This window comes from Schistocerca serialis, chromosome 1, assembly GCF_023864345.2.
Source record: "Schistocerca serialis cubense isolate TAMUIC-IGC-003099 chromosome 1, iqSchSeri2.2, whole genome shotgun sequence".
Classification (NCBI taxonomy): Eukaryota; Metazoa; Arthropoda; class Insecta; order Orthoptera; family Acrididae; genus Schistocerca; species Schistocerca serialis.
In genome coordinates, this window is record NC_064638.1 from 893,483,710 (window position 1) to 893,507,459 (window position 23,750).

A 23,750-nucleotide genomic window follows, 5' to 3' on the forward strand; every position below is an offset into this window, starting at 1 on the left:
CCATCAGAGGAGGGGCTACTTGCGAAAGCAGCCATGTCATACAACAGCTATGCTGCAATTTTTGCACAGCACTTTATATAGGCATGACCAGCAACTAACTGTCCACTACCATGAATGGCCACCACTGAACTGTAGCCAAGAACTGAGTTGACCACTCAATGACGAAACGTACTGCTGAACACAATTAGCTAGTTATCCTTACAACACAGCCTTCCTGTGTGTGTTTGTGGATTATGAGTACTCAACAGCTAGGCTATCAGTGCCCATACTGATATTAGAGGCATGAATGTGGTTAAAATGCCATAAAAAAGAAGAGCAAGTCTTACACAAATACATACACTCTTCCACAACATCACTCTCATTAGCTGACATCCTTTACTATAAAAATGGTATATGTTCTAAAATCGGCAATAAAATACAAATAACATAAGAAGAAAGCTATAATAATCACACAGCAAAATTTGATTGGCTGATCACTTATAAAAAATGTAGATTTGCATGCCAGCCTGATTATGCATTAAATATTCTCCCTGAAAGGTTGGGGAACAAGTTGAACATTTTACAAAACCTTAAAAGTTGTACCACATTTATTTGGCAGACCTTTAAAATAGAGGGCAATTCTATTGGCAAATGAGTTGCCGCCCTCTTGTCTAAATATAAAACACATCATCATCATCGTCATCATTTAAGACTGATTATGCCTTTCAGCGTTCAGTCTGGAGCATAGCCCCCTTATAAAATTCCTCCATGATCCCCTATTCAGTGCTAACATTGGTGCCTCATGTGATGTTAAACCTATTACTTCAAAATCATTCTTAACCGAATCCAGGTACCTTCTCCTTGGTCTGCCCCGACTCCTCCTACCCTCTACTGCTGAACCCATGAGTCTCTTGATTAACCTTGCTTCTCCCATGCGTGTAACGTGATCCCACCATCTAAGCCTGTTCGCCCTGACTGCTACATCTATAGAGTTCATTCCCAGTTTTTCTTTGATTTCCTCATTGTGGACACCCTCCTGCCATTGTTCCCATCTACTAGTACCTGCAATCATCCTAGCTATTTTCATATCGGTAACCTCAACCTTGTTGATAAGGTAACCTGAATCCACCCAGCTTTCGCTCCCATACAACAAAGTTGGTCAGAAGATTGAACGGTGCACAGATAACTTAGTCTTGGTACCGACTTCCTTCTTGCATAAGAGAGTAGATCGTAGCTGAGCGCTTACTGCATTAGCTTTGCTACATCTCGCTTCCAATTCTTTCACTATGTTGCCATCCTGTGAGAATATGCATCCTAAGTACTTGAAACCACCCACCTGTTCTAACTTTGTTCCTCCTATTTGGCACTCAATCCGTTTATATCTCTTTCCCACTGACATTACTTTTGTTTTGGAGATGATAATCTTCATACCACAGTCCTTACATTTCTGATCTAGCTCTGAAATATTACTTTGCAAACTTTCAATCGAATCTGCCATCACAACTAAGTCATCCGCATATGCAAGATTGCTTATTTTGTGTTCACATATCTTGATCTCACCCAGTCAGTCTATTGTTTTCAACATATGATCCATAAATAATATGAACAACTGTGGAGACAGGTTGCAGCCTTGTCTTACCCCTGAAACTACTCTGAACCATGAACTCAATTTACCGTCAACTCTAACTGCTGCCTGACTATCCATGTAAAGACCTTTAATTGCTTGCAAAAGTTTGCCTCCTATTCCATAATATCATAGAACAGACAATAACTTCCTCCTAGGAACCCGGTCATATGCCTTTTCTAGATCTATAAAGCATAGATACAATTCCCTGTTCCACTCATAACACTTCTCCATTATTTGCCGTAAGCTAAAGATCTGGTCCTGACAACCTCTAAGAGGCCTAAACCCACACTGATTTTCATCCAATTTGTCCTCAACTAATACTCGCACTTACCTTTCAACAATACCTGAGAAGATTTTACCCACAATGCTGATTAAAGAGATACCTCTGTAGTTGTTACAATCTTTTCTGTTTCCATGTTTAAAGATTGGTGTGATTACTGCTTTTGTCCAGTCTGATGGAACCTGTCCCGACTCCCAGGCCAATTCAATTATCCTGTGTAGCCATTTAAGACCTGACATTCCACTGTATTTGATGAGTTCCGACTTAATTTCATCCACCCCAGCTGCTTTATTGCACTGCAATCTATTGACCATTTTCTCCACTTCCTCAAATGTGATCCTATTTCCATCATCATTCCTATCCCATTCTACCTCGAAATCTGAAACATTGCTGATCGTATTTTCACCTACATTGAGCAACTCTTCAAAATATTCCCTCCATCTGCCCAAGGCATCCACAGGATTCACCAGCAGTTTTCCTGACCTGTCCAAAATACTTGTCATTTCCTTCTTACCTCCCTTTCGAAAACTGCTAATTACACTCCAGAATGGTTTTCCAGCAGCTTGACCCATAGTCTCCAACCTGTTTCCAAAGTCTTCCCAAGATTTCTTCTTGGATGCTGCAATTATCTGTTTGGCTTTGTTTCTTTCTTCAACATAACTTTCTCTGTCTACCTGAGTTCTAGTATGTAGCCATTTTTGATACGCCTTCTTTTTCCTTTTACAGGCTGCCTTGACTGTGTCATTCCACCAAGCTGTTTGCTTCATCCTACTTTTACACACTACCGTTCCAAGACATTCTTTAGCAACTTCTAGTACTGTGTCCGTGTACCTTGTCCATTCCTTTTCCAATGACTGTAATTGACTACATTCAACTAACTGGTACCTTTCTGAGATCGCTGTTATGTACTTGTGCCTGATTTCCTTATCCTGAAGTTTCTCCACTCTTATCCTCCTACATATGGACCTGACCTCCTGCACTTTCGGCCTCACAATCCCAATTTCACTGCAGATTAAATAATGATCAGTGTCATCAAAGAATCCCCTGAATACATGTGTATCCCTCACAGCCTTCCTGAATTCCTGATCTGTTATTATATAGTCAATGACAGATCTGGTTCCCCTGCCTTCCAAAGTATACCGGTGAATGTTCTCGTGTTTAAAAAAGGAGTTTGTGATTACTAAGCCCATACTGGCACAGAAATCCAAGAGTTGTTTCCCGTTCCTGTTGGCCTCCATATCCTCTCCAAATTTACCCATAACCTTTTCATACCCTTCTGATCGATTTCCAATCCTGGCATTAAAATCACCCATGAGCAGAACACTGTCCTTGTCCTTTACTCTAACAACTACATCACTGAGGGCCTCATAAAAACTATCCATCTTATCTTGATCTGTCCCTTCATAATGCGAATATACTGACACAATCCTAATTTTCTTGCTAGACACTGTCAAATCTATCCACATCAGTCGTTCGTTTACATACCTTACTGCAACTATGCTGGGTTCCATTTCTTTCCTGATGTAAAGCCCTACACCCCATTGTGCTATTCCTGCTTTGACTCCTGACAGGTAGACCTTGTATTCTCCCACTTCCTCTTCTTTCTCACTCCTTACCCGAATGTCACTAACAGCTAAAATGTCCAGCCCCATCTTACTTGCAGCCTCTGCCAGCTCTACCTTCTTCCCAGAGTAGCCCCCATTGATATTAATGGCTCCCCATCTCATTACCATTTGATTGCCAAGTCGTATCTTAGGAGTCCCTGGTTTGTCAGTTAGAGGTGGGACTCCGTCACCTCCAAAGGTCCGAGGCATTTTGCTCTGATTGTTGCCAGCATCATATTTAAAGTACTAGGGAAGCATGTTGCTAGCCTTGCTTGCCCCGAGTCCCATTGAGTTTTACCCCTAACGGTTGAGGGACTAACCGGTGGATTTGGTAGTCTTTGCAGTATGAGCATAAAGGTGACCACGACTCAGAATATGTCCGAGATGCACAGCCTTATTCCAAAATAGCTGGTATCCCGACTATCGGGACCACTTACTTGGCCACTCATATGTTGCCCGTGGATCATGAACTAGGACATGACTACAGGAACCCACACCAGGAACCACACAGTCTACTAAAATGTGATGTACTGTGATCTGTATGCCACGAGCACCACGCATTGGAAAGTCCTCTAAAGGGATCAAGAAGCCATGTGTTCTGTCACTGGAAGGAGCTATGCTATGGCCAAGCTGTTGGCTTTACCAGACACAGCTTATTGTCTGTCAATTCCAGTCACTTTTCTTCCCGTCGACACAAAACTCTGTACCTCAAAAGTGGGGCAATGACATGTAGGGGGATGGCACACACAACTATCTGAGTGTTCTGACATGCCTCCTTGGTTGCTACATGTGCCATTTAGTGTTCCTTGAGACCCATGTGCCCTGGTGCCCAGCAGAAAGACAATTGTCTCCCCCGCCTTTCTAGGTGGAGAAGAGTGTTTGGGGCACCCTGGACTACTGTATCCACTGGGTGCAAGTGTAGGGAGTGAAGGACACTTGGAGAGACAGAACAGATGAAGAATTTAGTGGTCACAATACATCTCATCTCCTCCAGTGCCCTCAAGATCACATATAATTCGGCATCAAATACAGTAAATTCTTGAGGTACCCCTGATCCTTATGACATGATTAGGGAAAACAACAGAGCAACAAATGAAGGCCCCCTGTTTAGAGCCATCCGTGAATACACCTATACAGTTGTCATGCTCATGTGTCAGTTTTGCATAGCCAATGGGATGATCCTTTGACTTTCGATCTGCATGAGAACAACAAGCCTTGATTTAATTAAAAAACACTGATCTACCTTCCTTCTCCGATGATTTAAGTAAAAAACATTGATCCACCTACCTTCTCCCATGATTTAATTATAAAATATTGATCCACTTACTCAACGCGCTCCCGCACATCAATTGCATAGCAAAAACAGAGAGAAAGACTGCACTGCTTTTTCAAATATATCATGGGTGTGATGCTGTCCTTGGTTGGTTGGTTGGTTTGGGGGATTAAAGGGACCAGACTGCTACGGTCATCGGTCCCTTTGTCCAAATACAAAGAACACCCACATAGAATAAAAACGAGGAACAGAAGAGACCACAGACGATACAGAACAAGAGAAACTGAGACAAAGACAAGACAAAACGAACTAAAACCACACAGAGTGTGACGGTGGTTGGCCGACCAGAGAAATAAAAAAGGAAAAGCCAACCACTTAGAAACACATTATAAAACGTAAAACTAAGTCAGCCATAGTGGAGTCGTCTGTTAAAAGGGCAGGGAGCGTAGCAGGCAGCGCAAATGTCTGCCTGACCACAGCTAAAAGGGGGCAGGCCATCAAAATGTGGGCCACTGTCAAAGCCGCCCCACAGCGACATAGAGGAGGGTCCTCCCGGCGCAGTAAATAACTGTGTGTCAGCCGGGAGTGGCCAACGCGGAGCCGGCAAAGAACTACTGAGTCCCTGCGAGTGGCTCGCAGGGACGACCGCCACACAGCCGTTGTCTCCTTGACAGCACGGAGTTTATTGCGCATTGTCAGTTCGCGCCATTCATCGTCCCATAGCGCCAAGATTTTGCGGCGGAAGACTGCCCGCAAATCAGTCTCTGGGAGGCCAATGTCCAGAGATGGCTTACTGGTGGCCTCTTTCGCCAGGCGGTCAACATGTTCGTTACCCGGGATACCGACATGACCGGGGGTCCACACAAAGACCACAGAGTGGCCGCAACGCGCAAGAGTATGCAGGGACTCATGGATAGCCATCACCAGACGAGAACGAGGAAAACACTGGTCGAGAGCTCGTAAACCGCTCAGGGAATCAGTGATCATAAGGCCGTTGCAGCATCCCTGAATATGGAAGTTAATAGGAATATAAAAAAAGGGAGGAAGGTTTATCTGTTTAGCAAGAGTAATAGAAGGCAGATTTCAGACTACCTAACAGATCAAAACGAAAATTTCTGTTCCGACACTGACAATGTTGAGTGTTTATGGAAAAAGTTCAAGGCAATCGTAAAATGCGTTTTAGACAGGTACGTGCCGAGTAAAACTGTGAGGGACGGGAAAAACCCACTGTGGTACAACAACAAAGTTAGGAAACTACTGCGAAAGCAAAGAGAGCTCCACTCCAAGTTTAAACGCAGCCAAAACCTCTCAGACAAACAGAAGCTAAACGATGTCAAAGTTAGCGTAAGGAGGGCTATGCGTGAAGCGTTCATTGAATTCGAAAGTGAAATTCTATGTACCGACTTGACAGAAAATCCTAGGATGTTCTGGTCTTACGTTAAATCAGTAAGTGGCTCGAAACAGCATATCCAGACACTACGGGATGATGATGGCATTGAAACAGAGGATGACACGCGTAAAGCTGAAATACTAAACACCTTTTTCCAAAGCTGTTTCACAGAGGAAGACCGCACTGCAGTTCCTTCTCTAAATCCTTGCACAAACGAAAAAATGGCTGACATCGAAATAAGTGTCCAAGGAATAGAAAAGCAACTGGAATCACTCAATAGAGGAAAGTCCACTGGACCTGACGGGATACCAATTCGATTCTACACAGAGTACGTGAAAGAACTTGCCCCCCTTCTAACAGCCGTGTACCGCAAGTCTCTAGAGGAACGGAGGGTTCCAAATGATTGGAAAAGAGCGCAGATAGTCCCACTCTTCAAGAAGGGTCGTCGAGCAGATGCGCAAAACTATAGACCTATATCTCTTACGTCGATCTCTTGTAGAATTTTAGAACATGTTTTTTGCTCGCGTATCATGTCATTTCTGGAAACCCAGAATCTACTATGTAGGAATCAACATGGTTTCCAGAAACAGCGATCGTGTGAGACCCAACTCGCCTTATTTGTTCATGAGACCCAGAAAATATTAGATACAGGCTCCCAGGTAGATGCTATTTTTCTTGACTTCCGGAAGGCGTTCGATACAGTTCCGCACTGTCGCCTAATAAACAAAGTAAGAGCCTACGGAATATCAGACCAGCTGTGTGGCTGGATTGAAGAGTTTTTAGCAAACAGAACGCAGCATGTTGTTCTCAATGGAGAGACGTCTACAGACGTTAAAGTAACCTCTGGCGTGCCACAGGGGAGTGTTATGGGACCATTGCTTTTCACAATATATATAAATGACTTAGTAGATAGTGTCGGAAGTTCCATGTGGCTTTTCGCGGATGATGCTGTAGTATACAGAGAAGTTGCAGCATTAGAAAATTGTAGCGAAATGCAGGAAGATCTGCAGCGGATAGGCACTTGGTGCAGGGAGTGGCAACTGACCCTTAACATAGACAAATGTAATGTATTGCGAATACATAGAAAGAAGGATCCTTTATTGTATGATTATATGATAGCGGAACAAACACTGGTAGCAGTTACTTCTGTAAAATATCTGGGAGTATGCGTGCGGAACGATTTGAAGTGGAATGATCATATAAAATTAATTGTTGGTAAGGCGGGTACCAGGTTGAGATTCATTGGGAGAGTGCTTAGAAAATGTAGTCCATCAACAAAGGAGGTGGCTTACAAAACACTCGTTCGACCTATACTTGAGTATTGCTCATCAGTGTGGGATCCATACCAGATCGGTCTGACGGAGGAGATAGAGAAGATCCAAAGAAGAGCGGCGCGTTTCGTCACAGGGTTATTTGGTAACCGTGATAGCGTTACAGAGATGTTTAACGAACTCAAGTGGCAGACTCTGCAAGAGAGGCGCTCTGCATCGCGGTGTAGCTTGCTCGCCAGGTTTCGAGAGGGTGCGTTTCTGGATGAGGTATCGAATATATTGCTTCCCCGTACTTATACCTCCCGAGGAGATCACAAATGTAAAATTAGAGAGATTAGAGCATGCACGGAGGCTTTCAGACAGTCGTTCTTCCCGCGAACCATACGCGACTGGAACAGGAAAGGGAGGTAATGACAGTGGCACGTAAAGTGCCCTCCACCACACACCGTTGGGTGGCTTGCGGAGTATCAATGTAGATGTAGATGTAGATGTACAGATCACAAAGGACTCACCTGAGCAGGAGCGGATATACTCTAGGGCTCGAAAGATGGCGACTAGCTCAGCAATGTAAATGCTGCAGCCAGCCGCCAAGGACCGTTGTTCGGAATGGTCCCCTAGAGTTAGCGCATACCCGACACGACCAGCAACCATCGAACCGTCGGTGTAAACAATTCCAGAGCCCTGATACGTGGCCAGGATGGAATAAAAGCGGCGGCGGAAGGCCTCTGGAGGGACCGAGTCCTTCGAGCCCTGTGCCAAGTCGAGCCGAAGGCAAGGGCGAGGAACACACCACGGGGTTGTACGCGGAGAAGCCTGGAAAGGGGGTGGAACAGGGAAAAACCCAAGCCCGCAGAGAAGCTCCTTGACGCGTACGGCGATCGGACAACCCGACCGGGGCTGACGGTCCGGCAGATGGACGACAGACTGCGGGAACAGGACACGGTAATTTGGATGCCCGGGCAAGCTAAAAACATGGGCAGCATAAGCAGCCAGTAATTGTTGGCATCGCACCCGCAGCGGAGGGACACCTGCCTCAACAAGGACGCTGTCCACAGGGCTGGTGCGGAAGGCACCAGTGGCAAGTCGGATCCCGCTGTGTAGTATTGGGTCCAGCACCCGCAACGCAGAGGGAGATGCTGAGCCATAAGCCAGACTCCCATAATCCACACGGGATTGGATTAACGCCTGGTAGAGCCGCAACAGGGTAAATCGGTCGGCGCCCCAGCAGGTGTGGCTCAAGCATCTCAGAGTATTTAGATGCTGCCAACACGCCTGTTTAAGCTGCCGGATATGAGGCAGCCAAGTCAACCGGGCATCGAAAACCACCCCCAAAAACCTGTGTGATTCCACCACTGAAAGAAGTTCGCCGGCAAGATAAAGCCGCGGCTCCGGGTGGACAGTGCGTCGCCGGCAGAAATGCATTACGCAGGTCTTGGCTGCCGAAAACTGGAGCCCATGAGCTACAGCCCAAGACTGTGCCTTGCGGATAGCACCCTGTAGCTGACGTTCAACAGCTGCAATGCCAGTAGAGCTGTAATAAAGGCAGAAGTCGTCAGCATACAGGGAAGCAGAGACAGAATTTCCCACGGCCGCAGCGAGCCCGTTAATGGCTATTAAAAACAGGCAGACACTTAAAACAGAACCCTGTGGCACACCGTTCTCCTGGACGTGGGTGGAACTATATGAGGCTGCGACTCCCACGCGGAAGGTACGATACGACAGAAAATTTCTGATAAAGATCGGCAGAGAGCCCCAAAGACCCCATCCATGAAGCGTAGAAAGGATGTGATCACGCCATGTCGTATTGTACGCCTTCCGCATGTCGAAAAAGACAGCGACCAGGTGCTGACGGTGGGCAAAGGCAGTACGGATGGCCGACTCCAGGCTCACCAGATTGTCGGCGGCGGAGCGGCCTTTACGGAACCCACCCCGAGATGGAGCCAGAAGGCCCCGAGACTCCAGTACCCAAGTCAAGCGCCGGCTCACCATCTGTTCGAGAAGCTTGCAAAGAACGTTGGTGAGGCTAATGGGGCGGTAGCTGTCCACCGCCAAAGGGTTCTTGCCTGGTTTCAGAATGGGGATAACGATACTTGCCCGCCACTGCGACGGAAACTCACCCTCGACCCAAATACGATTGTAAAGGTCGAGGAGCCGTCGCTGGCAGTCCACTGAGAGGTGTTTCAGCATCTGGGAGTGGATGCTATCTGGTCCAGGAGCGGTATCAGGACAAGCGGCAAGGGCACTGCGGAATTCCCACTCACTGAATGGAACATTGTACGATTCTGGATGGTGGGTGCGAAACGAAAGGCTCCGACGTTCCATCCGCTCTTTAATGGAGCGGAAGGCCTTAGGGTAATTCGCAGAAGCGGAAATCATAGCAAAATGCTTTGCCAAGTGGTTTGCAATGACGTCGGAGTCAGTACAAACTGCTCCATTCAGTGAGAGGGCAGGGACGCTGACAGGTGGCCGATAGCCGTAGACGCGTCGAATCTTGGCCCAGACCTGCGATGGAGTGACATGGAGGCCAATGGTGGACATGTACCGCTCCCAGCACTCCTGCTTGCTTTGGCGGGTAAGGCGGCGGGCCCGCGCACGCAGCCGTTTGAAGGTGATCAGGTGTTCAATGCAGGGATGTCGCTTGTGACGCTGTAGCGCCCGCCGGCGATCTGTAATCGCTGCAGCGATCTCAGGTGACCACCAAGGCACAGTCTGCCGCCGAGGGGACCCAGAGGAGCGGGGAATGGCAGATTCGGCGGCAGTAACGATGCCGGTGGTGACCGATTGAACCACCGCATCAATGTCGTCATTAGAGAGAGGCTCAAGAGCGGCAGTGGAGAAGAACAAGTCCCAGTCAGCCTTATTCATAGCCCATCTGCTAGGGCGCCCAGAAGAGTGACGCTGCGGTAGTGACAGAAAGATCGGAAAGTGGTCACTACCACACAGGTCGTCATGCACACTCCATTGGACAGACGGTAAGAGGCTAGGGCTACAGATTGAAAGGTCAATGGCGGAGTATGTGCCTTGCGCCAAACTGAAGTGTGTGAAGGCACCATCATTTAAAATCGAGAGATCGAGCTGCGACAATAAATGCTCAACGATGGCGCCTCGACCTGTTGCCACTGACCCACCCCACAGCGGGTTATGGGCGTTGAAGTCGCCCAATAGCAAGAAAGGCGGCGGCAACTGGGCTATCTGCGCAGCCAGGACATGCTGCGAGACATCACCATCCGGTGGAAGGTAAAGACTGCAGACGGTAACAGCCTGTGGCGTCCACGCCCGAACAGCAACAGCCTCTAAAGGTGTTTGGAGAGGGACAGACTCGCTGTGCAGAGTGTGAAGGACATAGAGGCAGACGCCACCCGACACCCATTCATATGCTGCCCGGTTTTTATAATAACCCCGATAGTCACGGAGGGCGGGGGTTCGCATTGCTGGAAACCAAGTTTCCTGCAGAGCAATGCAGAAGAAAGGGTGAAGGCTGATAAGTTGTTGGAGCTCAGCTAGATGGTGGAAAAAACCGCCGCAGTTCCACTGGAGGACGATATTGTCCATGGCTGAGAAAGGCGTGAAAGGACTGGGAAGGCAATTTACGCCGCTTGTTCACTCACTGCCACCGATTCAGTACCCGTACGAGAGGCATCCATGGCGTCTGAGGGACCAGCGAGATCAAGGTCCTCAGCGGACGCTAGAATCGCGACTTCATCCTCAGACGCAGAGCGCGAAAGGTGCGGTGGGGTTGGTGCCACCGCAAGTTCTTTGGCCTTAGAGGTCTTTCTCTTGGACTTCTCTCGCTGAACATTGGGTTTCACCGGCTGGGAAGGCTTCACCGATTCAGTCTCCGGGACAGAGGAGGATCGTGAAGCCCTACGCCCGGCCGCTGGTGAGGACTTATGCCACTGGCGGCCGTCATCCTTCCCGCTGGTGGAACCCTGGGAAGGGAGGGTCCCAAGGGAACTCTTACGGGCGAGAGTAGCCGAAGAAGTTAGACGCTTCTCCGGCTGAGAAGCGGGGACGGACGTCCCCGACGGGTGGGAGGAGGTTGCTCCTGAGGTAGGTGGTGCAGGAGCAACCGGTTGGGTAGAGCCCCCCATGAGCAAGGGGGCAGGAGGAGTCTTACTGCTTATCGAGCTGGCTGGAAGTCTCGAAACTGATGGAGCTAGCACAGTAGTTGTAGCAGCTGCATAAGAAGATGTCATTCTCACAGGATGGAGTCTGTCATATTTCCTTTTGGCCTCAGTATAGGTCAGCCGGTCCAGGGTCTTATATTCCATGATTTTGCGCTCTTTTTGAAAGACTTTGCAGTCAGGCGAGCAAGGTGAATGGTGCTCCCCGCAGTTGACGCAGATGGGAGGCGGGGCACATGGAGTATCGGGATGAGATGGGCGTCCGCAATCTCGACATGTGAGGCTGGAAGTGCAGCGGGAAGACATATGGCCGAACTTCCAGCACTTGAAGCACCACATCGGGGAAGGATATAGGGCTTGACGTCACATCGGTAGACCATCACCTTGACCTTTTCCGGTAACGTATCACCCTCGAAGGCCAAGATGAAGGCACCGGTAGCAACCTGATTGTCCCTCGGACCCCGATGAACGCGCCGGACGAAATGAACACCTCTACGTTCTAAGTTGGCGCGCAGCTCGTCATCAGACTGCAAAAGGAGATCCCTATGGAAAATAACACCCTGGACCATATTTAAACTTTTATGTGGTGTAATAGTAACGTTAACATCCCCTAACTTGTCACAAGCAAGTAACCTGCGGGACTGGGCGGAGGATGCCGTTTGTATCAGTATTGACCCAGAGCGCATTTTAGACAAGCCCTCCACCTTCCCAAACTTGTCCTCTAAATGCTCGACGAAGAACTGAGGCTTTGTGGAGAGAAAAGACTCCCCATCAGCTCTCGTGCAAACTAAGAATCGGGGCGAATAACTGTTACCTCCATCCTGAGACCTACGCTCTTCCCACGTTTTCGGATCGTACTGCTGAGCATTAAATTGAGCCCGAGAACACTTAGAGACTGCTGGCGGCTGGCCGCCAGCGAGAGATGATGTACCACGCTTCATTGCGGGTCATCCGCCCTGATGCCACCTACTCCGACCCAGGGCCCTCCCCACGGGCGCCACCCAGCCACAGCAAAGGCCACCTGGCAGGATGGTCGTTGCCGGGAGTCCCGATACCCCAGGAGGATAGGCATCTACTCCTTGGCATACGTGGGGAGTTAACGGCGCAGGCATCAGTAGAGCGATCCCTGTGTTTTCAGGGGGCTACAACCAAGAGGGTACATGGCGGCCCCACCACAACGGACTGGCTACCGTGCTGGATCTTAGGTGCAAAAATGTCCAAGGTCGTTGTCGCAGTTAAAAGAAACACTGCAGAGTGCAGCGTGGTAATCGCACACAGGGACGTATCCTCGCCCAAGAGATCGAAAACGAGCGGGACACCATTGCAACGACGAGAAATCCGGCTAAAGGTCTAATTGCACGACGGAAACAGTGCACCATGTAAGGCGCCCTTCCCCAATTGGCTCGCTCTTCGGATAAATTTAGAAAGATGGAGGTCAAACCCGAGAGGGGACCATCACATAAGGCCGAAACGTTGGAGACTCCTTTTAGTCGCCTCTTACGACAGGCAGGAATACCGCGGGCCTATTCTAACCCCCGAACCCGCAGGGGGGATGATGCTGTCCTTGGTTTGTGGATACTGTTGTTGTGGTCTTCAGTCCTGAGACTGGTTTGATGCAGCTCTCCATGCTATTCTATCCTGTGCAAGCTTCATCTCCCAGTACCTACTGCAGCACAGTTTAAACAGCTGTGACTCGAACAAGGAGCAATTAAATTTATAATCCTCATTTACAGCAGTGTTTCAACCTTCCTCCTGAATCTATTACTCTGAAACTTGTCGTCTGCCTGGTGCTCTCTTGTTGGCTGCATAACACAAGAGCTGATACACTTGCTTTTGCATCATACCTCACGGCAAGCACTGACAGCATTCATGGATGAAACACAAAAGTACACCACTGGACGTATTCTAAGACTGTTGCCCATGACCAGGAGCAGTATCATGACTATCTAACAGTGCTGAATACGGCTCCCAAATAAAATAAGGATAGTTGTAGGACTCATAATTGTTGGACCTTAAGTCCAATGCACACTTCTCCATGGTGACACAATAAAGGTATCCTTGCTGGCAATGGAAGTTGTCACCATAACATGCTTTTCCATTGTATGGACAATGTCAATGGGCAATGTGTGAATATACCCCTGTTTCAGCACCACTACTACTTTTAATCAAATGCATTTATTGGAAATCGTCCAGACGGCTTCCCATTCTTTTGTAGAAAAAGTAGAGCAGTTGAATGTCCAGAAATACCTGCCATGACATTTTCTTGCTCTCCTTGATGATGCGGCGGGCTTCGGCTCTCGCTACTCAAAAGGGTGAGATTTTCTGCTGTTGGGTGGCACTTAAATGTTGCAGAGCTGCACACTTGACTCGGACTGCTGTTTGGCATGCACCAGTCCACCAAGATACAGGCTGCCTGCTAAGATAACCTGAAGACTTCAGGTTGGATGACTCGGCGGCATAGTGGATCACAAGTGTGATGTGGTCCACCTGTATCTGGATGCTATCCCCACATTCAAACACTGCTAGCTGACTGAACAGCATCTTGTTTGCTCTGCTGATCATTCGTTTTGATGGCTTGTCTTCAAGGGCTGCTCAATCTGATAGATGAATACAGAGTAGTCACTGGAATGAAGGCGATTAGTAACCTCCCACTGAGCAGAGTCTGCGAGGTCTAGGAGGAGAAAAGGAGGTCAATGGCTGAGGATGACACAGTAGCAGCAGAGAAGTAAGTGGGAATGCTCGTGCTGAGGATGCACAACTCCTGAGACACCATGAGACTCTAAAACTCAACACCTGGGGCAAGTAAAATTTGAGCCCCATAATACATTATGGGCAGTGAAGCCTCCAGTAGTAGAAATAGTTGGATTAGTTGGTTCATAAGATCTGCAAGATCCTCGAATTCCATCACTTCTTGTGGTAGTAAATTCAGAGAGATTAGTGATCCTTTGACCCACACAAACTTAGATGGCAACTGCTTTTGGGTCAGCAAGTAGGGACAGAGCAGAGGAGTGGTGTGCGTTATTGACAAAACAGATGCTTACCCTTGGCCCTTCCCTCAGTCAGGTTACCCTTGTGGTGATGGGTATAGCCCTATATCTAAGGAGCCCTATACCCAAGGAGTGTCAGTAGGTTTACAACGTGATTCTTATAAACACAAGCACAGGAGATGTTCCTACACTAACAGTTTCAGTACATCCACAAGTGTCCCGAACCCACTGATGTTCCACTGTAGACTAGGAGCCATTTATTGGTGATGTTTTTCTTTCACACTGTCTCTCCACTGGGGTGGGGATCCTGCGACGAATGGAGGCTAAGTCTGTGGGATACATGGTTGCCACAAGCAGACACAGTATTCCATTGTCTCTGAAGCCGAATCAGTAAAAACGTGAGAGAATTAGGTCTATATGGTCTCACAGTTTTGAACCTGTCTTTTTCTGTGCTGAACACTTCCCACTGGATTTGTTTCCCAACAGAGGCTTCCTAGGAGCCTCTGTGGCAGTGGTAGTGGAATTGCTGGTCTTTTTACTAGAGTCTGCCACTTGATATGCTGGAAGCTCTATAATGTTGGCAGCTGTGGCCTTTTCTGGTGTTCTGTTGGGAGATATAGGCTCCGGAATAACAGCCTCTTTACAATGGCACTGACAAACACAGGTAGCAGTGCCAACACTAGTGACCCATAATTGTGTAGAGCATGGGTAGTCAACCTTTTTTACCTACTATCTACTTTTGCATGTCTGTTTTTTTAAATGCCCACTGGTTCCACAGTAATGGTGATTTGTAAATCAGGGCACTAACTGGGTTTTATAAAGCTTATAAAGCACTGTTACAGTAAATTAAAGCATAAAACAATAATAATAATAATAATAATAATCAAATACTTTGTCAAAATTTTATGAAAACCTAATGAAAATGTTTTTAAAACTCCTGCCACCTGCTGCCCACCACGAAAGCTACTACTTCCACTAGCAGGTGGTAGGGACCAATGTGACTACCCCTGGTGCAGAGGAATCAGCTTTCAGTACAGACTTTTAATTAAGAATCAAAGTGAACGAAGCAATAAGCTAGGAGACAGCATGGCCTTACCACATGTGATACACTTCATTATTTCAAGTTCCAGTATCTTCCTTTCCTCGGTGTAGACACTGCAGTGTCTACTCCTCACAGGGTGATCTGCAGAGTGATTAAACCATCTCAGACGAGAAGAGCAAATGACTCCTTCATGGATGCCTTAGCACATTTGCTGCAAGTGGTTTCTCCTTTACATGCTCGAGCTGTATGCCCAGTAAGTGCTGGCTTTCAAGACACCACATTGGGTTGAGTACATAAGGCTGCAAGTTTAAGTTAAGGACACCTTCCTTGATACATTCTGGAAGCACTGGGCTACTGAAGGTAAGAATAAAGGAATCTGATCTGACCAGTTCACCAACCATACATATCATTATATTTTCCACATCAATGACACCTTCTTGAGCCTGTTCATCTTTTAGTTCCTCTTTAGGAATATCAAACATATCTCTGCACGAAACAACACCTTTGCTATAGTTCAAGGCACTGTGTAGTTCCATTTCAATTTCAAATTCGCTGGGACATTTAGCTTTCTAGATTTTTGTTGCTTGTTGGGAACTAGAAGCTTCAACAAACAGTGTCCCAATTTGAAACTGTTTTACAGATTTTAAAGCACCAACAATGCCCTCAAACTCTTTTGAATGTAGAAAGGGAAAGCTTACTCAACGCAGCCCTCTATCTGTTTAACTATTAAACATACATTATGTCTGGCAGCATGTGTTTTGTTACTAGAAACACAAGTATTAGAAGTAATTAAAGTATTATGAGGACTGGTGACACGAGCCCTCTTGTTACACTGGATGTTGATACCCACCAGCGGCACTACCATTCTGCTGCGAGTTGAAAAAGGTAAGTTTGAGGGTTCCATCTGGGTCCCATGAACAGCTAGGCAAATAAGGGTACACACAGAAAGAGGCCTTCTTGCCTGTATAAGCCTTGTACAATAGAAGTTCCCCACTAACGACTATTCCACCTCAAAAGCCATGTGTCTCATCTGCCTTACATATGACTGAGCTCGTATTATTATCTCATTTGATATCGCCGCAAATTCTGATACTTCGACATGAGTGGATTAATTCCAATTATGATTAACTGATATTATAGTCATGAGATACTACTTTTCTGGTGTTTCATTTCTGGACATTTAAAGCATGCTGCCAATGTCAGATAAAATATAGAACTCAGTTGGATAGCTTAGTCTGGTGGCTTAGCCACAGAAAGAGACATAGTTTTCTCAATTGCAGAACTGCTAAATCAAAATACTGTGGTTATCTATATCATCAGATGATGACAATTTTTTTTTATTATAATCATATGGAAGTACTGTTAGAAAATTTCAACCCACTGAAGAAAAATATTTTTCATATGTGGATATTTGAATGTTCATTTCTCTGGATCCAGCAAACCTGGAGATGAATTTCTAACTTTTAACCAACTGTAACTAATCCAACTCATATAACTATTACTTATAACCCAAACAGATCAGGTTTTTATAAATACAGAGAAATATAAGTACAACACACAAAACGTAAACACTGGTTGTAATGATTATTGTGACCAAATTTCAAACAATAGCTATTCTGGGATAGCTAAGATCCTCAAGAAAAATAAAGCTTTATGTCAGAAAGTTCAGTAAAGAAAATGTAGATTACTTTTGTTCTAGCATGAGAAGAGTAAAGTGGACTGATGCCCACAGTTCAAGCAATACAGTTGACTAATTTGATAAATTTATGGCCACATACAAACATTTTTTTAAAAATAGCTTTTCACAAACAAACATAAGTAATAAATCCTGTATATAATTCAAACAAATGAATCAATATATCACACCAGAATGAGAAGAAAACACATGAATACTGAAATCAAACCACTAATCCTTTTTTATTAACTATTTTAAACAATGTAAATGAATAATTAGACAAATAATATCAAAAGTAAAGAAGGTAGAAAATGACAGACAAATAGAAAATTCTGGAAGAAGAAATCATCAAAGAAGAAACATATGCAATGTCATTAGATGACAATAATATCAAGCTTAAAGAAAATAATGGTAAAATAACTGAACCCACAATAACGGTTAGTAAATTTAACACTAATTATACACTGGAGAGCCAAAGAAACTGGTATACTTGCCTAATATCGTGTAGGGCCCCCATGAGCATGCAGAAGTGCCACAACATGACATAGCGTGGACTCGACTAATGTCTGAAGTCGTGCCAGAGGGAATTGACACCCAGTATCCTGCAGGACTGACCATAAATCTTTAAGAGTATGAGAGGATGGATATCTCTTCTGAACACCATGTCGCAAGGCATCCCAGATATGCTCAATAATGTTCATGCCTGGGGAGTTTGGTGGGCAGCGGAAGTGTTTAAACTCGGAAGGGTGTTCCTGAACCCACTGTAGCAATTCTGGATATGTGGGGTGTCACATTGTCCTGCTGGAATTGCCCAAGTCCGTCAGAATGCACAAAGGACACGAATGGATGCAGGTGATCAGGCAGGATGCTTACATACGTGTCACCTGTCAGAGTCGTATCTAGACGTATCAGGGATCCCATATCACCCCAACTGCACGTGCCCCACACCATTACAGAGCCTCCACCAGCTTGAACAGTCCCCTGCTGACATGCAGGGTCTATGGATTCATGAGGTTGTCTCTATACCCTACACATCCATCCACTCGATACAATTTGAAACGAGACTCATCCAACAGGGCAACATGTTTCCAGTCATCAACTGTCCAATGAAAGTTTTGACAAGCCCAGGCAAGGCGTAAAGCCTATGTCATGCAGTCATCAAGGTTACACAAATGGGCTTTCGGCTCCAAAAGCAACTTTCATCAAAAGGTCCCCACTGACACTTTTTGATGGTCCAGCATTGAAATCTGCAGCAATTTGTGGAAGGGTTGCACTTCTGTAACACTGAACAACTCTCTTTAGTCGTCGTCGGTCCCGTTCTTGCAGGATCGTTTTCTGGTACTGAGGTCATCGGTCCCTAGACTTACACACTACTGAAATTAACTTATGCTAAGAACAAAACACACACACACACACACACACACACACACACACACACACACACACACACACACACACACACAGGGAGGACTCGAACCTCCGGTGGGAGGGGACCTGCAGTGCCTCAAATGGCACAGCGGCAATGTCAGAGATTTGATGTTTTACCAGATTCCTGGTATTCACAGTACACACGTGAAACGGTCATACAAAAAATCACCACTTCATTGCTACCTTGGAGATGCTGTGTCCCATCGCTCATGCGCCGACTATAACACCCCGTTCTAACTCACTCAAATCTTGATAAACTGCCATTGTAGCAGCAGCAACTGATTTAAAAACTGTGATAGACCACAGCACAGTATTCTGCCTATTTACATAAATCTATCTGAATACGCCTGTCTATACCTGTCTCTTTGGTGCTTCACTGTATATAGCACAACTAAATATCACAAAACACAACCCTATGCCAATAGATTACAACTAGATTAAAAATTAATACAAAATACTATTCATGTCTTCCACAACACCTGAGGAATAACCTTTGTTTATTAAAAGATTACACAGTCTGATGAATTACCAGATATGATCATCAAAGCAAATTTATTTATTGTAAAACCACTAACAAATATTCATGAGTGGTATATTCCCAAAAAAACTGAAAACTGCAAAAGTAACATTACGGTACAAGAAAGGAGACAAATAGGAAGCTGTGTATCAGTTCTACCAGGTTTTGGCAAAATTCTTGAGAAACTGTTTCTCAGGAGACTAGCAACATGTTTCTGGCATATTCCTTGGCCTCAGTAAAGCTTTAATGTAACTGATCATAATAGTCTGTTGCAAAAATTAAATGATTATGGATTTTGTGGGCTACCAAACAGATGGGTCCATTCTTACCTCGAGTGTTGACAAAACATTCAAAATACCAAGATGTAAAAACACAAAAAATCCCATTTTTATAGTACTGCACAAAAAAATCAGTTATGTAGTCCCTCAATGGTCAGTTCTTTACTGTTTAAGTTAATTCTCTGGCAGAAAAAAATAACTAATGAGATCACAGCACTTTTGGCAGACAACACAAATACCCTAATTAAATTGTGCCACAAAAATGGTCTAAAAAAATAAAAATAAAAAAAGTTGGAATTGGAATTCAATATTCAACATAATGGTACTGAAGTACAGACTGCAGAGGGGGAATAAAAATGAACCATTTTAAAAACTGTGACAATATATTTCCACAATGCACAGAAACTGCACCCTGCAACACTAATCTTTAGTATCAGTGCAAAAACTGTCTCATCGGCAAGTGAGTCAAAAGTTTTAGGTATTCAGGAAAATCTGAAATGGGACCTGTACATAAATAATCTAAACAGAAAAGTAAATACATTCACATATGCTATAAGGATAATGACAAATATACAAGTCATAGTGATCACAATGTACCCTGACGATACCCAATCACTACTGATGTACCTGGAATTTTTATTATTTGGGAGGGTCCACAACTAGCAGAAAAAATGTTTAGAGTATAGAAAAAGATTGTCAGAATAATAAAACAAGCTAAATGCAGAGAATTCTGTAAACGAATTTTGAAAAGTCAATATATTGCCCCCACTTTGTATACCGTATATACCTAACAAGCACTAATCTTCACAAAAGGAAACACCTTCAAAGAAGAAAATATCTTCAAGCATAACTGTGATTTTGCACTCTTACGATGTAAGGTATAAGCGTAACCTACATGTCAGTACAATTTTAAACTGGCATTGTGATACAAAGCCACATGCCATTCAGTATGAAACATGTACCAAATTTATATAAATTTAAAGCAAAACTGAAAGAGTAATTGCTTGAATAGCACTCCTATTGCGTTTCTAAGTTTTTTGAACACCATCAAAAAATAGTGTAACTGATCAATATTCTTAGCCATAGGCCTACTTGTTTTCAATCATTTTATCTGTTTCCATAATTATGCAATTAATATGCAACATGGTTCAAATGGCTCTGAACACTATGGGACTTTACTTCTGAGGTCATCAGTCCCCTAGAACTCACAACTACTTAAACCTAACTATCCTAAGGACACATCCATGCCCGAGGCAGGATTCGAACCTGCGACCGTAGCGGTTGCGCGGTTCCAGACTGTAGCACCTAGAATTGCTCGGCCACTCTGGCCGGCTATGCAGCATGTATTGAATTATTATTTCAAAATCATAGTATATGTACATTATATTTACTACCTCACATCTGACTTGTCCTACATCGTAACTGCAAACTATGTAGATACTACACTGCGTTATACAGGGCCAATAAAGAGATACATATGAAGATGAGACAGCTGACTTGTTAGCTAAATAAGCCTCTCCACTTCAGGTCTGTCGCAGAACACGTAGATTCAATAGATTATAATTTTTCTTTCGGTGGTCGAGAAAGACACAATTACACTTACGTTATGAAACCTCAGTAGTAGAAATGCTTTTGAGACCAAAAATCGGTATTCAATGAACAGTGTGCTTTATCCTTGTTCATACCTGTATCCAACTTTTGGAATTTTCGGTGCTGCTCTCATGTGCTTCCTGTCATATATATACAGACCAGTTCCAATTAAAGTAGACAACAGCAATATATTTGTCACATCACGTTTCGGGAACATCCTGTACAATCATTGAGAAAGGCAAAATTAACTTACTACTCAGATTTCCTTGTACATGATATACGTTATAAACATGTTACGCCAGCTTTCTGCATGAAAATTTGGACACTGTGGTAATGACTGTTTTCATATTACTCTGGCCGGCCCTACAGTAATGACAACGAGTAATGTATTAAAAATTACTAACAACAAATTTTTTTTTATATAAACACGTGCTGAAAGAGTTTGATCTTTCTCTCCTCTGACGTTATACTGTGTTATCCTACCTTACTCCCAAGCCGGGATTTAAAACATTAACAGATAAAGCACTGTAACTCGCTGCTCCGTAGAATGGAACGTAGTAAAACAGTACATTATGAGTGTTGATGGGTTTCTTAAATAACTCAAATTTTGACACCACCGTCTTCTTGTTATCCTTGTCCCTTTTGAATGCTGAATCCATGGTGTTGACAAAAATTTTACACTGTTTGAGCAAACATAAATAGAACAGAAGAAATAGCGTACATCGATTTTCACTTGTTACTGCGTGTAGTCGCTGCAATTCCACAGATTCTGTAAGTTTGGTGAAATATCACAACAAACGAGTTGAAAGCGTCATGGTGATTGGTAAGGGCGGAGAGAGAATTTTGAATTTCGGATATTTACGAACAGCTGGCAACGAAAGTGCAAATAGTTTGTAGTGATGCTGTGAGGTAGGAGTGAATTCCTAAAACATTGAAACAATGGTGAAACAAGAGAAACGTGTGGACAGTAATACTACAGATCACAAAGGTGACAACGAAGATGCCGAATCTTTTGAGGAACAACCTCTCGACACTGGCGATCACTACTTGGCAAGGAGATCTGATACATGGCGTAAGTGATTACATGGACTTCATTGTTGCTTTGTTTTTTGTTAAACTGATAGTTGTATTTACCTTGATGGACATTGCCTTGCTTCTCTTCAATTCGTGCCCTTCCTTATCATTTATGAAGAGTTGTTGATATGGTGATAGCTATATTTCCAACAACACTCGTCATTGTGATCGTTTCTGTAGTCATGCATATAATGGATAGTTAATCCACGCTAAATATAACTTAACCAACATTAGTTGATTTGACATGAGCTGACTACACACACACACACACACACACACACACACACACACCAAATTGTTGCAACGATAGAATTTCATCATTTGGGGTTTCAGGTTATCTAAGGAATTTGACAGCAACAGCCATACCATTCTATTTGAAAATTTAATTTTTAAGTAATAGGCTATCTGTTTCATCACATGCTTAATTGAAATATCGTTTAAGAATGTATGAAACTTCATATTAAACTGTTCAAGTAATTCGTATGACACGATAAATGTTTTATAACGTTAATCTTAGATCTTATGTTATCATCATTGTAAATGAATGAGCTGATTTATGTGGATCAAGGTACAGAATTAGTTCTTTTTGCATCATTGTTAAGGTGAGTAAGGGGACATGAGCAGATAAGATAAAAATTTTGTTTTTAACAGGGAATATTGTGTGTTCCACAAATCGGTTGATTTTAAACTTTAAATGAACACTTCTTGTCCAGTATTGTACTTTCAAAATTATAGTATGTCAGATTAAAACAGTAAATCAGCAAAAGAGTTAATGGAATAGAGACTTCTAGTACAAATTGTAAATATTGTCAAAAAATTAAAATGGCAGATTTGCCAAAATATCTGGTTTTGTTACTTTTAACATATGAATAATTTATTTCTTTGGATAGTTAGAAACATGTCTCCCATTTGTCTATTTGTTGAGAGATTATTTTGTACAATAGTATTAGACATATCAGAAGCAATCAGAAATAGTATATACAACAGGGTATTTCCTTAACGTAATGAAAAAATTAAACAGGGTCGACAGAAGCGTCCGATCCCACACATCGGCTTTGACCCGTGACATAAGGGTGTTGTCGTGTGTGACGTCATGATGGCGCGGAGTTTGGTTTGAGTGTGGCTGTCTCCAGTTCTGTTTTATCTTATTTTATTTACTTTTCTGATCTGTTCGTTCTATCTCGTGAGATTTTTTTTTTTTTTTAATTTAAAAACACTTATTACTTATTTTAATTATCTGTTTCCTTAAATTTCTGTTTTAGTTTATTATATTTCTCTTTCTGATCTGTTCCTTCTATCCCGTGAGATTTTTTTTTTTTTTTTTTTTTTTTTTTTTTAAAAGACAAAAAACACTAATCAGCTACTGAAGCATTTTTATCTTCTATGGGTTGCAGGGGTTACGACCCCTGGGGAGGTGGGTGGATATTCATGTATGGCTGTCTTCACTTACACGTTGTAGCTACGCAAGGCGTCTAAATTTGTTTATATTTAGTTTGCCCCCCACCCAAAACACCCCATTTCCCGCACTTGTCCCGTTAGTGTCATTAGGCTTCTTGTGGAAAGTGTGTGTGTGTGTTTTTGTTTCCGCCATATTTGTGACGTCATGGGTCA

The 23,750-nt window shown here is 44.1% G+C and overlaps 2 protein-coding genes across 2 annotated transcripts in view; one reads left to right on the top strand and one right to left on the bottom strand.

The window, feature by feature from the left end:
- LOC126411498 (uncharacterized) overlaps positions 1–21,790 on the bottom strand; it is a 36,446-nt gene extending 14,656 nt beyond the window's left edge. The window contains exons 1-2 of the mRNA XM_050081367.1: positions 21,549–21,790; positions 21,161–21,283 (exon numbers count right to left, since the gene is read on the bottom strand). Coding sequence (XP_049937324.1) covers positions 21,161–21,283; positions 21,549–21,724 — 299 coding nt within the window. The 5' untranslated portion in view covers positions 21,725–21,790. The remainder of the gene's footprint in view (positions 1–21,160; positions 21,284–21,548) is intronic.
- Positions 21,791–21,828: 38 nt separating this feature from the next.
- Positions 21,829–23,750, top strand: part of LOC126411481 (histone acetyltransferase KAT8) — a 98,842-nt gene continuing 96,920 nt past the window's right edge. The window contains exon 1 of the mRNA XM_050081366.1: positions 21,829–22,137. Within this exon, the coding sequence (XP_049937323.1) occupies positions 22,005–22,137 (133 nt within the window). The 5' untranslated portion in view covers positions 21,829–22,004. The remainder of the gene's footprint in view (positions 22,138–23,750) is intronic.